At 37.6% G+C, this 13363-nt stretch overlaps 1 protein-coding gene across 1 annotated transcript in view; it reads left to right on the top strand.

The window, feature by feature from the left end:
* The window catches only part of LOC105095642 (methylglutaconyl-CoA hydratase, mitochondrial), a 231733-nt gene that overhangs the window by 103989 nt on the left and 114381 nt on the right, over nucleotides 1–13363 (top strand). Inside the window, exon 4 of the mRNA XM_064480943.1 lies at nucleotides 570–656. Within this exon, the coding sequence (XP_064337013.1) occupies nucleotides 570–656 (87 nt within the window). The remainder of the gene's footprint in view (nucleotides 1–569; nucleotides 657–13363) is intronic.

Raw genomic sequence — 13363 nt, 5'->3', positions numbered from 1 at the left:
GATTGTTAAATGTGATCTGTGGTCACCAAGCAGGCATCCATGAGGGCACAATGGTTTTTGCAGCAGTGAGGTGCCCTTTTCACTGGGTTGGCATTTGCACTGATGGGGCAGAAGCAGTGGTGGGTAAAGTGCCAGCATACTTGCAGGAACCAAGAAAGTGGCATCAATCTGCAGTGATTTTTGTTAACACGAATGGGCTTATTTGTATTATTCAATGAATAAATAAATATTTAAAAAATTTTGTTTCATTTTATAATAGAATAACTGTTGGTAGATTTATATTATATAATCTGAACAAAACCCGTTCCTCTAAGAGTATGAATGGAGCCTGAGACCACAAAGCTTGAGAACCATTGCTTTAAGTACGTGGTAGATGTATGAACAAACATTTTATTCTTTCTGATGCTGACCAGCGTCTTTGGGATGGAAAAGTTAGATAATAGAATTCGTTTGGTAGATAAATTCTGCCTTATCTTCAAGTTATATATGAATCTTAAGTAAATTTTCAATTCGTTGCCTTAAAATTTTGTTTATAACTGGATTATATTTGTAAATAAAATACCTTGCAGGTGCTGATCTTAAGGAAAGAGTCAAAATGAATCCCAGTGAAGTTGGCCCTTTTGTCTCCAAAATAAGAGCAGTGATTAATGAAATCGGTAAGTACAATTACATTGTCTGTTGAGCATGCTGAAGAGGACCTTAAATGTCAGCTTTCAAAAGTTGCACACTGTCTTCTATATAAGCTTTGACTACAATATATAATTAGATTTTCATGGCCTATAGCTGGTTGTAAAGCAGCATGGAATATATTTAATTTGAAAAATAGTGAAAAATATTTTATAATTAAAGATGCCTCCTGTTTATGATGACACAGCATATGGAGGTAGTTATTAGAAAACAAAGAAGAATTTGGTGTAAGCCTTTGACGTAAAGTATCTATATTTCTTGTATAATTGCGTACACAAACATATTTATGGATTTGGAATTTTTTTGGTTTTTCATGTCAATAGGATCATTCTGTGTAATGTTTATATTTGCGTACCTGTTAATTTACTTTTTTATTAATACTTTTTAATATATTGCTGCATAGTAATGCATAGAGTAGTCTTATCCAAAATTTTAAATTATTGCTTCCTTAATGAACATTTAGGGTTTTTGTTGTTGTTTTGGTTTTTTGCTGTTTTATTGTTTATAATAAAACAATGATTATCTTCGTACAGAGTCTTTTAGAGCATTAGGATGTCTGTATAGGTTAGATGTCTAGACATGGTGTTGCAGTTCTCAGGACACACTGAATATAGAACGCACTGAAGAAACTGAATCAGTAGTTGAACGTTTTTTCACAGAGAAAGCCTGAGACCCAGTTTTTACATGTTCAGTGACTTGCATTTCAGATTCTTTCCCTAGCCGGTGAGGAACAGATCATTGCAACCGTATACTACCTCTTCCACAGAACGGTGGAGTGAGAGTACCTTCCTAAAGTCATTATTTCAGATCAGCAGAACCTTATGCATAAATATGACACAAGCAATGGAAGAAAGGATTGAGAGGAGCCATACCTGTGAACATAGATGAGATCAGTAAGTTTATTACAAACACCAAGTTGGATTTTCACAGGAATTGAAGGGGGAGAGAAAGATTTCCGCTTGAAAATATTAAATTTAATTCATGACGTTAGCCAAGTAAAATCATGGGTTTTTCTCAATAGACTGAGAAAAAGAATTAGAGAGATGTCTGCTCCGTCACAGGTAAAGCACAAGGCAAGCCAGGAGGAGCAGAGCGTGCCTGTTCCTGTTCTGTTCTCTTAGTAAATGCTCATTAGGTATCATCTCCTGTTTCACCATGGAGATTTCAAATCAAACAGGCTCTGTACTCACAGACAATAAAGCAATAATAGAATAGAAAAGAAAATCAGCTGGTCTCCTAAAGTCAGAAAAAAAGACAGGAGGCCCCCTCCACCTCTGTTCAAGATGGTTCTGAAAATTCTGGCATGTGTGCAAAAGGTGGGGAGTGGAAATACAATGATGGCTGAAAAAGAAGAAATATAACACTGTCTTTCTCAAGTGGTGATTGTCTCCATTGAAAATCTATAAGGATCAATAAATTATTAGAAATAATGAATGTTGCAAGATAGCTGAATAGAAGATTCATATTAAAAAATAATTAATTGCCTTTCTTCCTACCAGCAACAGACAAAAGGTATCAATCAAAGAAAGATAACGTTGACAAGAGAAACAAAAGTAGATCTAGAAATATATGCAAGCTGTTTGGAAAAATTATGAAACTTTACTGTAAGACACTAAAAAAATTAAATGGAGACGTCTTATTGAATAGAAAGATGCAGTATCAAAAAGGTGATTCTCACAAATGAAATTAAGTGCATTAATTTTGTGAGGAACTTGGTGGGCACAGACAGGCCCCCAAATAAAATAGCTGAACATTCTTAAAGAAGAAGGAAATAAGGGTCCTTGCCTTATTATGCCCAAGACCTATTTTAAAGATACAGGAATTAAGGTGGTATATTACTGGCTTTGGGATAGACGAATTGACCAGTGGAGTGGACCGTAGAACCATAAAGTAGGGGAAGTGATATGGAGAGAGGAGGTGCTGCAGATCACTGGCAGGTGGCAAAGACGTGACTACAGTTATGAAATAAAACAAACTTGTATGGTCTTGATGGAGTGAAAAATCTCTTAAACACACACACACACACACAAAAAAACCCACAAAGGGAAAGGTTGATAATGTTCTATGAAATTAAACTTAAGAACATATGTTTGTTAAAAGACACTCTAAAGAAAGTAGAAAGAAAAGCCACAAACTGGGAGAAAACACTTGAAACACATAGCTGCCCAAGGATTCATGTATATATATATATGCATATAAGAATCAACACATGTATACATACATGCAGCCTGGAAGTCAGTAAGACAAAAATGTTTCCCACAAAAGCGAAGTGGGAAGCATGTGCAGGGAAGATGAGCGTCCTCACAGGTAATCATAGAAATGCAGATGCATACCACAGTGGGATACTGTTTTATACCTACTAGGTTAGCCAGAAATTCTTATGCCTGATGTTACCAAGAGTTAACAAGGAAGTGGGTCATTAGGAAGTTTATACACTTCCAGTGGGAGTATAAATTGGTGTGACTGGTTAGGAAAACAGTTCGGTGTTGTCTTACAGAGTTGAGCATCCACATCCCATAAGACTCAATAGTTCACTTTTTTTGTGGAGTATTTACCTAGAAGGGTGGCTTTAGGACTGTTTTTTCTAGACCTGTAGTAACAAATATATTTATAGTTTGGTCCAGTAAACACATAGGGGTGGGTGGGTATCAAACATTCATGAAATAACCTTTCTTTGTGCATTGCATTTTGATACTATTTTACTTTATTTTTAAAACTTCCCGATTTTGACCAGCTAATGAATCCACTGCTACTTGGAGTTTGACACTACACTATTCTATAGATATTTTGCAGGTGTATCCTAGGGAAACTTATCCCTGGATTTAAGACAAAGACTATTTATAGTAGCAATATTGTTCAGAATAAAAAGCTGAAAACAACCAAATTGCAGTGATGGGGGAAATGGATAAATGTTTGGTCCTTTTGTGCAGTTGGGTGTAGACAGCATTGCAAATAAGTGAATAACTTACACATGTAACAACAAGGATAAATATTTGAAAAATGTTGAATTAAAACAATATATAACTTTTTATAAAACTGAAAGCATGAAAGATGGTATATAATTTAGAGCTACGTAAGCATGTAATGAAATCACATACACAGTACACACACAGAGGAAAAGCTTGAGAATGATAAACACAGACGTTGGTGGTTACCTTTGGGTTTGGAAAGACAGATAGAAGAATAGGTGAAAAAACACCTGGACAGGTAGGGTATTCTGACCTGTTTCTTACTTTGAGTGGTGATGTTAAGGGAGTTAGTTATTATTATGCTTCATTATGTGTACATATTAAATATGTTCTTTATATTTGCCAAAATTAGATCAAAGTAGATTCATAGCTCTTGAGTTCTGCAAACATCTCTTGTGTTGTTTCTTGAATTATTTTCTGCGTTTTTTTCTTATATCCTTTTTTCTTATTTTCAAGAGAAGCCAGAATTCTACAGTTTTAGAAAATATCTCCTACTTTTAAGGTTTTTATTGAGAGAGAAAAAACCCTTCGAATGTCAAACAGAATTGGTTTATGGACCTGATTTTGTACATAAGCCTCCGGTTTTTTTTGGGGTCCTTATCCTCTGGTTCTCCTCATAGTTCATTTTCTGTAGAGAAGGACTTCCTGGGGGTCATTTTTTCCCAGAGGAAATGGCTTGTCTGGTGGGTGTTAATGGATGTTGGTGGAGGGGGATCCTGTATTGTACACTTGGGGCTGTTTTCACATACAGATGTGCTGGCGCCTCCTCATATGGACCTGAGGATCGTTAAAGTGTCAGGAATTCTGTGAGCTGGTTTTGAACAACCATATACATCTTGTGATCCATCATTGTGGCAGTATCAGTAATAGTACAAATCAGAACATATCCTTCCTGTTTGATACCACTTTCCCCTCTTGCCTCCTGTTGCATGTTCATTTTTTGCAGCTGGAGTATCTTTCTCTGGGTTCTAAAGGGTGAATGGACTTTGTTCTCGGCCACAGTGGCTACTGTGCTCTGCTTGTTTTTAATGAAAGGGTCTATAAGGAACTTATAGGCACTGGATGCATTTGAAAGCTGTTCTATTAAAATAGAGATGAGAAAGAAGTTCTGTATATTGAGTCACTAAATTACTTACTTTACTGTTCCTAACTTCTTAGAAAGCGTCTTCTTAAGAAGTAACCCCAAAATTCTATAGCAAAATTTAATTCTTTTGCTTTTTCAAAGGAAAAAAAAACATAAATGGCTTTTTTTTTTTTGAGATATTTTATTCTAAAGAAATTCTCAGGTTTCTCAAAAGTTGATCATTGTTACAAGTCCCCACTGTCCCCTTCAAGTATGAGATGTCTGGGTAGAAAGCAGTAACTGACTACTTTGAAATGTCGTGCATTAGCAGGTCAGCATGGTTGTGCAGACATGAGATTATCCTGGTCTAATAACTGACTGCTCTTGTTCCTCAACTTTCCACCCCTCCTCCAGCTGCATGATCTGGCCACCTTACTGCTGGGACCACTGTTGTGCAAATTAGCAATTTAGAATATGCTGTTCTCAAGCAAAGGTATTTAATTACCTACTTAGGACCAGTCTTTGTCTAATCAGATGATATTTCATGAAGAGCTAGAAAGCATTTTTAGAGTTCTCTCTGAAGTAGAAACTCTGAGGGGGGACGTCCTGGTTCTCTCAAGTTGAGGTCTCAAGGAGTTGCTATCTGATGATAAGGAATATTTAAAATAGGTCTTCACCAGAATTTTAAATTGTAGGATCTAGTGTGATGTGGATGATAATTCTATGAATGATCTTCCACAGTAATCCTTTAAAATGCCAGGCATTTCTGGCTCCCCCCACCATGAAATAAAATTGCAGAAGCTTCAATTTAGCTATGTAAATGCAGAGCTTAATTTGCATTGAAATACAAGTAATTATGTTAAGAGGACAGATTATAAAATTCATCTATTTAACAACATCATTTTTTCTAAAGATTTTGTTACACTGTAAAGTTTTATAAAAAGGAAGTAATTTGATCTTGAAAGTTTTCAAATTCTCTGATTAGCTTCTCTTCATGTGATTGAAAAATCTATTGTTTTAAGTATTTTTCTATCAGAAAAAGCTATCTCTCTGGGTCAGATACATAGACAATATTTTTGTACAATGGAACAGAAAATTTTGTGTAAAAAATATCTTACATAAATTTTATGGGATAAACCTCTTCTCAAGAAGTGCTTCTCATTTATTTTTCTTTTGTTGACATGATCTTGAGTTTTAGGATTGAGACACACTTTAGAATTTTAGAATTGAAAGGCTCAAAGAAATAAAGAGTAAGTCACTCATAATTAAAAACTAAAGAAGCACAAAAATACAGAAGCACATTTCTATCAGACTTTATCTTGGTCACCTTTCTGCAGGGGTTTGTTATGGAATCAGACTCTTTCTTTCCCCCAGCATAGCTGACTTTGTACAAGAGAATATTCTTTCTGTTTCGGTGACTGCATGATCTGTCTGTCTTCCTGTTGTCTTTACCTTAAGCTAGAAGATACAGTACAGTTCATACTGTAAAGCTGGTCTTACGTCAGAACATCAGCTCAGTTTAACAGTTGCTCAGAGGCTTTGCCATAGATGTTTATTTTATTATAGAAAAGTTATATTTTATACATTACCAAAGTGCAGTGAGCGTCTGTGAATTGTTTTGATAACTGTTGATTGAGGCGTACCATGAGTAAATCTCTTGATGTGGAGGTAGGAGATGTGGATTCTAGTCCTCTCTGCCGTTTGGTACTTTTCCAGTCTCCTCCTTGTTGTGAGAACACCGTGGGCTTTTTCTCCACCTGTCCCTAGTATCTGGCATGGTGGATCTCCGACTGAAAGAGTAAATTGGGATCCTGCTGGTGGAGCAGTGAACAGAGCTGTCCTGGTTTCCTCTCATCTTCAGATTGGATTCTCCCTTGGAACCCCTTTCTGTTTGCCTGTACCTGAAGTTCAAAGAATCATGCTCATCCTGGCCTGAGCTTGATTCTTTCTCTTCCACCCCAGTTCGTGTTGTTTCCAGGATGTGACTGAGGATGATAGAATGAACGTAGATGGACCAATTTGCTTATTTATCATGATGAGTAAATTAGAACACTACCCTTCTGCTGGATTAAAATGGGAGGCGTAGGTCAGGAGTTCAGGTTTGAAGTGTAAAGCTGGTTGATGCTAAGGAGACATCCAAGTTGGAGATGTCAGGCAGGCAACAAGAGAGGAGCCTGGACAGGAGCAGGTAGTCCAGGCTCAAGATGTGAATTTGGGAGCCATCAGAATGTTGATGCTATGTGAAGCTCAGGCCCTGGGTGAGGCACCTAGGAAGTTAACTGCAGAGAGAAAAAATGGCAACCCTGAGGCGTTATAATGTTTCAAGGCTGAGATGAGAAAGAACCAGAACGGAGATGGAGAATGATCAACCTGGGTAGGCAGGTGGGAAGAAAACAGTATTCTGACACCCAGGAGAAGAAGGTCTTTCATGAAGGAGGGACTGAGCAAAAGCTGCTGACAGGCCACGTAAGATGCGTGGTAAAGAAATTGCTCAGTATTGCAACAAGCATCCTTTTGGAGACAGCGTTGAGGCTATGGTCAGATGCTTAATTTGGCTGGGAAACAATGAAAAACTCCATTCTTTCTGTAGGGCAATTTTGGGAGATGCCTTAGTCTGGGTACCAGGCTGGGCTTTCTGGTTTTAAGTACTTAAAAAAGAAAAAAAGCTAGTTATCTGAAACTTATCCTGGTTATGGACAAATACTTCCTATAATTTGATTTCTTGTAAATAAACTATAAGTGAAAGTATTTGGAAAAATTTTCCTCTAAAATATATGTATATAGCTTTCTATGAAGCACAGCATCTGATTTATCATGGCTTAATTGTAGTCTTGGATGCTGACTTATGGCAGTCATAGCTTCTGATGTAAGATCCAGAGTTTTTGCATATGAATAAAGTGTGAGTAATTTTTACCTGTTTAAAGTACTGTACTTGTCGTTTCATGCACTTACTCATTATATTCTTTTTAATTACATAAAATGTTCAGCTGAGAAATGAGCTTGTAAAGGTACACATCCACCTAAAACTCTTTGTAGTATCCCATTTTAGGATTTAGATATTCTCCAGTAATGAACACAAGAGCTTGCATCAATTCCAGGTGTATCCCTGTTAAGCTTTCCATTTGGTTTAGAGGCATCTGATAACTCGAGAGAAATCCAGAGGTGTTATTTATTTATTTTTTTCAGTTTAAGTTTATCACCATTATACAATTCAAAGCTTTTCCAGATATTTCATTTTTGTTTTGCTTTGTCTGAAATAAAGCTTATTCTGAAGATACTTAAATCAGTACCACAGTGACTGTTATAATACAATTTGAGAGATTATACACTTGTTATGTTATCTTTACTGTTGCCTCTTTTAGCTTTTATTTTAGCTGTGTTGTGTTAAGAATTGTTTAGAAAAGATTTTCAAAGTTTGCAGAATTGTCTGTCGGTCTGCCGAGTTGACCTGTTTAAGTAAGTAATTTTGTTAAATTGGACGTTATCCGGCATGTATTTTAAGTGCCCTCCCACCCCCCATTTGATGTAATAACTAGAAATTGGAGGTACTGAATTACGGTGTATGAAAGGTTGATTGGTGAAACACTCTGGTTAAGTCTTGACTTTAGTTTTCCAAGTAGTAATTTCCAGATCTCAATTTTAGTTTTCTTTACCCTCTTACCAAGAATGATGGAAAGCTGACCACAAGTACCTAGGAGTTACTTGTTTTCCCATATGAGTAGTTAACAGCCCCTGTTTATTGAATCATAGTCTAGAATGGAGTCGTTACACCTCACAGTTTGCAGCTTATGGTCTCTTGTCTCTTTTTGGAGTTTTACTGCTTTGGCTGCTTTCATTGGGGTATTAATCACATTATGACTTTGGACAGTTTTGTGAAATTATAATGTGTTGCTAAATATAGCAAGAATAATGGGCTTATCAACCAAGCTCTGTTACTTACTCTAAAATATTACCCTAGAATATTCTAGAATTTGACAAGACTAGAAAAAAAATCACTTTAAAATTTTTTGGCTTTTTTTCAACTTTTTTTTTTTTTGGCAGGGGCAGTAATTAGATTTTACTTATTTATTTTTAGAGGAGGTACTGGGGATTGAACCCAGGACCTTGTATATGCTAATAAGCATGCACTCTACCACTTGAACTAAACCCTCTCCCATTTTTTGCCTTTTTGATGTTAGTTCTTAATTCCACAAGGAATATCTGTGTATGTGTTTAATGTAAAAATTTAAAACTCTTTTCAGCAGCTTTCCCTCCTTCTGTTTCTTTCCACATAAGTAATTATTGCTCATATGCTAATTTAATATGTACATTTTTAGTCCTTTTCTTGATTTTACTTGAATATTTGCATACATACATTGCTAGATAGATTATGTACAAACATGTATATGTATGTATGTATATGAAAATAACCACAAAAACAGATTTTTAAAATTTTATTTTTGGAAATGTATATTTAGGAATTTATCCATGTCATCTAGATTTTCAGATGCGTTAGTATAAAGTCATCCACAGTGTTCTTTTATCTGTTTAACGTCAGAAGCGTCAGCAGTGCTGTCCCCTTTGCACTCCTGATGGTGTCCTAATTCGTGTCCTCTGTCTCCTCCTTTGATCAGTCTCTACAGAGCCTTCTCAGTTTTATTATACATTAGAAAATCTGTTTAGGGCTTTGTTAATTCTCTCTATTGTTTCTGTTTGATTAATTCCTATTCTACTTTTTATTAATTCCTTCCTTTTTTCTTCAGGTTTAATTTGCTGCTTTATTTAAAACTTACTCAGATGATTATTTGTTTCATTTATTTTCTGTCAGTTAGACATATATCAGACCTTCTTACTACATCCGTTTATCTCTGTATTTTCCATGTTTGTTTTTCCTTACTTTTTTGTGAATAGTTTCTTGTCACCTCTCCACCAATTCAGTAATTTTCTCCTAAGCTGCACCTGATTTTATACAAACATAGAGTTTTTTTGTTATATTTAAAAATAGTTTTTGGTTCTTCAAAAAATCAGTTATGTCACTTTTTTGTTTGCAGTTTAACTTCCTGCTTGGCTTCGTGTTTTTGAGAGTCCGCGTTTGATGATTTCTGATCTCAGTTTTGTGTGGACCTTTTCCTTTTTACTGTTTCCCTTATCTTGTTTCCTTGGGTAGTCTTTGGCTGTGTGATAGACATTGTAATTTAGAGTGTAGGTTTCTCCAGTGTGGATTTTTATCACTGCAATTAAAAAGAATTTCCTAGCATTGTTTACTACGGATATACCATAATGTATATAATTATTCCTTTATTGATGGCTTTTAGATAGTTTTTAGTTTTTTACTATTACAAACAACAATGCAGAAAATAGCATTAAACATAGTATTAGTGTATCTGAGGAAGCCTCAATAAATAGACACATCTTTCTCTCTGAGGTTTGGAATAAATTAAAAAACAAAACTAGAAAAAAAGGCAAAATATTTTTATGACTGGTATTAGGTAAGTTGAGGTTGTGGCTTCAGGTCTGTTGATGAGGTTTGCTCATTTGGATCGCCGGCATTAGACTCAGTTCCCCCAGACGGAGCTGCTCTGTGCTGGCTCTGGCTGTAACTCACAGGGTACCTGTGCATGCATGCATGCAGGAACACGTGTGACCTTGGAGGCCAGGCACATTTCCAAAAGAAGAAAGAAGGAGGTTATAGATCAACCAAGAACACGTGCATTTATTCATTTTTGAAGGAGCCATTTAGATAAATCATTCTTTAGGGTAGAAGAAGTTTGGGGACCAAAGTTACAGGAGAGGGGGACCCCCACCTCTGTAATGCTGTATATATTTAGCATTTTAGGGAAGAAGAGAACACCTGTCTAGCCATGTACCCTGGACACTTGCCAGCTGGGAAAGTGAGTGAGGAGCCTTGTCAGAAAGCACCTCTGGAGGCAGGTGGCTGGAGCCGGCCCTCCTGCTGAACTGATGCTCGATGCTCGCCTGTTGAGCCAGCTTTCTGCACTCTCTGCTAAGCTGCTGAAATGGCAAAGAAAATGTGCCTCCAGGCCACGCATACTCGTCTGTCCCCAGTTAGCCAGTGTTTCTGTTATTTCCTGGTTGACTTCTTGCAGATCGGTCAGAGAATGGCTGCGACATTTGTACTATGTGGAATGTACTGTGCTTCTGCTTTGTGGGCGCTCCCTCTGTGTCATTTGGTGTATAGATATTTTATCGCTGCTAGATCTTCATCGTGGATTTTTGCTTTATTAAGCCTTATGAAGTGCTTTTTGGGGTTTTTTTTTAAGCCCTTTTAATGCTTTTACTCCATTGTTGCCCTTTTTGTTAAGATTTTGAGGTGTTTTCTTTGTATTTGACTCTGAGGTGCCATACCCATCCTTCATATTTTTCATATTTTCTGTTTTGTTTTAGATGCCTTTGTATCGTTCTTCTTGTAGTTGTGTTTTGCTTTGTGATCCAGCTGGAGTTTCTTCTTACTGGATGAATATAGCTCCTTTAAATATATTGATATACTTGGTGTTGAGTCCATCATTATGATTTTCTGTGCCTTCTGATTTTGATGATTTTATGTTTAAAAAATCATTTTAAATATGCTGCGTGTTTTTCTGGTTCGTTCTGTTTGTGGACTTATTCTAATCATGGGAAAGGGTTGCGTTTTTGTCCTAGGGGTTAGCTTTATTATTATTAGAACTTTATGTGCTGTACTCGGTCCTCTGTTCCTTTGGAAAGTTCTGTTGACTTCTTCGAATGAGCAGTGATGGAATTGGCATCTTTCCAGTTTTAAATTCTTTTCTCCCACCTTACTCTTCTCCCATCATTTTTCCTTACTGTTTTCTTTATAATTTTGAATAGATTGATACCTGTATTACTTGATTTATCAATTTTAAATTGTGTCTCTCATTTATAAAAGATCAGGGAACTGGTGTACTTTTGTTTAATTTATCATTTTCATGTTAGTCAAGTCACATACTTTTTAAAAACAGGTTTGTTGAGGTATAGTTGACGTACAAGAGATTGCAGCTATTGAAGTGTACAGTGTGGTAACTCTGACTTGTGAAAAGATCACCATAATCAAGATGACAAACATATCCATCACCCCTAGAAGCTTCCCCAGAAGGGTCTTTGGTAATCCCTTTGTCCTGCCCCTCCTGGTCCCCCGACTTATCCCCAGACAACTACAGCACTGCTTTGTATCACTAGACACTAGTTTCCATTTTTAACAATTTTTTATGAATGGAACACAGTATGTATTAATTTTGTATCATGGATCAGAAGTTGGTTCGTTTTTACTGCCGAGCAGCGTTCCATTACAGGGAGGTGCCACGTGCTGACATTTGGGTTGTGTGCCTTTCGGGGCAGTTACACATAGAACTGCTACAAACATTTGTATGTTAAATCTTTAACTGTCTTTACCTTTACTAGTCTTACCCAAAGAATTAAGGTTCTTACTGCTGCTTTTTATCAGCATTCTATGAATCAGTGAGGTTGTCAGGTTCTCTGTGGGTTAGTCAGGGTATCCAGAGTCTTGCCTGAAGATCTTGTGAAAATGCACATCCTGACCCAGTAGGTCTGGGTAGGACCTGGGATTCTGCATTTTTAACCAGCTTCCAGGTGATGCTAATGCTACTGGACCACAGTCGCACTTGGAAGAGCAAGGCTGTTGAGCCTGAGAGTTGATGCAAGCAAGGCAGTAATAGTGTAGTTTCTTCCTACAGGTGAAAGTGAACTACTCTAGTGTTATGTTTTTCATCAGAAATGGAAATAATGTCATTTGCCATGTCAAGCAGCATTTGAAGTGCCAAGAGCTTCATTATGTATGAAGCAGCAGTCGATAGTGGAGGTCATGACTCAGGTACATTTGTTACAATGTCCCAGACCAGCCTGCTGCGTGGGAGCGTGGGGACTTATCTCGCCAGCATCCCCTCTTCGCGGTTCCGCAGGGAGGCTTTATTTGATTTGGAGTTTTGGTGAGAAGAGGAGGCTCTGGTGTTGGCTCTCCCTGCTTTAATGACCTACACAGTCACGTACCAGAGACTGTGTTGGGGGTTTCCGGGGAAACTCGAGTTGGAACTCTAGTATAGTCAGCTGACTGGTACCTTGCCTTTGGTTCCTAGCGTCCCCAGCTGGACCCAGTGAGCTGTGGTGTTGCTCCAGGTTTCCAAAAATTAGCAGAGCACAGAGCCATTGTGCTCGTCAGAGTTCCCTAGGAGTGTCAGCGTTTCCCCTTCCTCAGATACATGGTCGCAGTTCCTCAGGGAGGGATGTCCTCCTCAGGGGCCCTGGGTCTGGGCTGTGAGGGCTGCTGATCAGAAGTAATGGGGACAGTGGAGACCCTGGGGCCACACCACCTGTGTTCGAATTGTGCCTGTACCAGGCAAGTAACAGCAGCTCCTCTGCCCAGTGTCCCTGTCTATAAAGTGGAAGTGGCGATAGTTTCGATGTCCTAAGACTGGTAGGAGGTTCAAATAATATTTGTGATATGCTTAGTCCTGTAAGACCACACATAGTAAGCAGTTCCAAGTATTTTGCTAGATCCACAGGTAGCAGCAAAAAAGAAAGTAGGCAGGTGGGTAAGCGGTAGGCTTGGAAAAATCAAGCAGCTTTTCTCACTTTGTACAGTGGTCACTATTGTGACTCCTGAAGTGATGGCTCCCATTTGCAGCCCTGCAGC

This window comes from Camelus dromedarius, chromosome 31 (genome assembly GCF_036321535.1).
Source record: "Camelus dromedarius isolate mCamDro1 chromosome 31, mCamDro1.pat, whole genome shotgun sequence".
NCBI classification, from domain to species: Eukaryota; Metazoa; Chordata; class Mammalia; order Artiodactyla; family Camelidae; genus Camelus; species Camelus dromedarius.
Note: the sequence above shows the minus strand (reverse complement) of the source record. Positions and strands in the feature narration are given on the sequence as shown.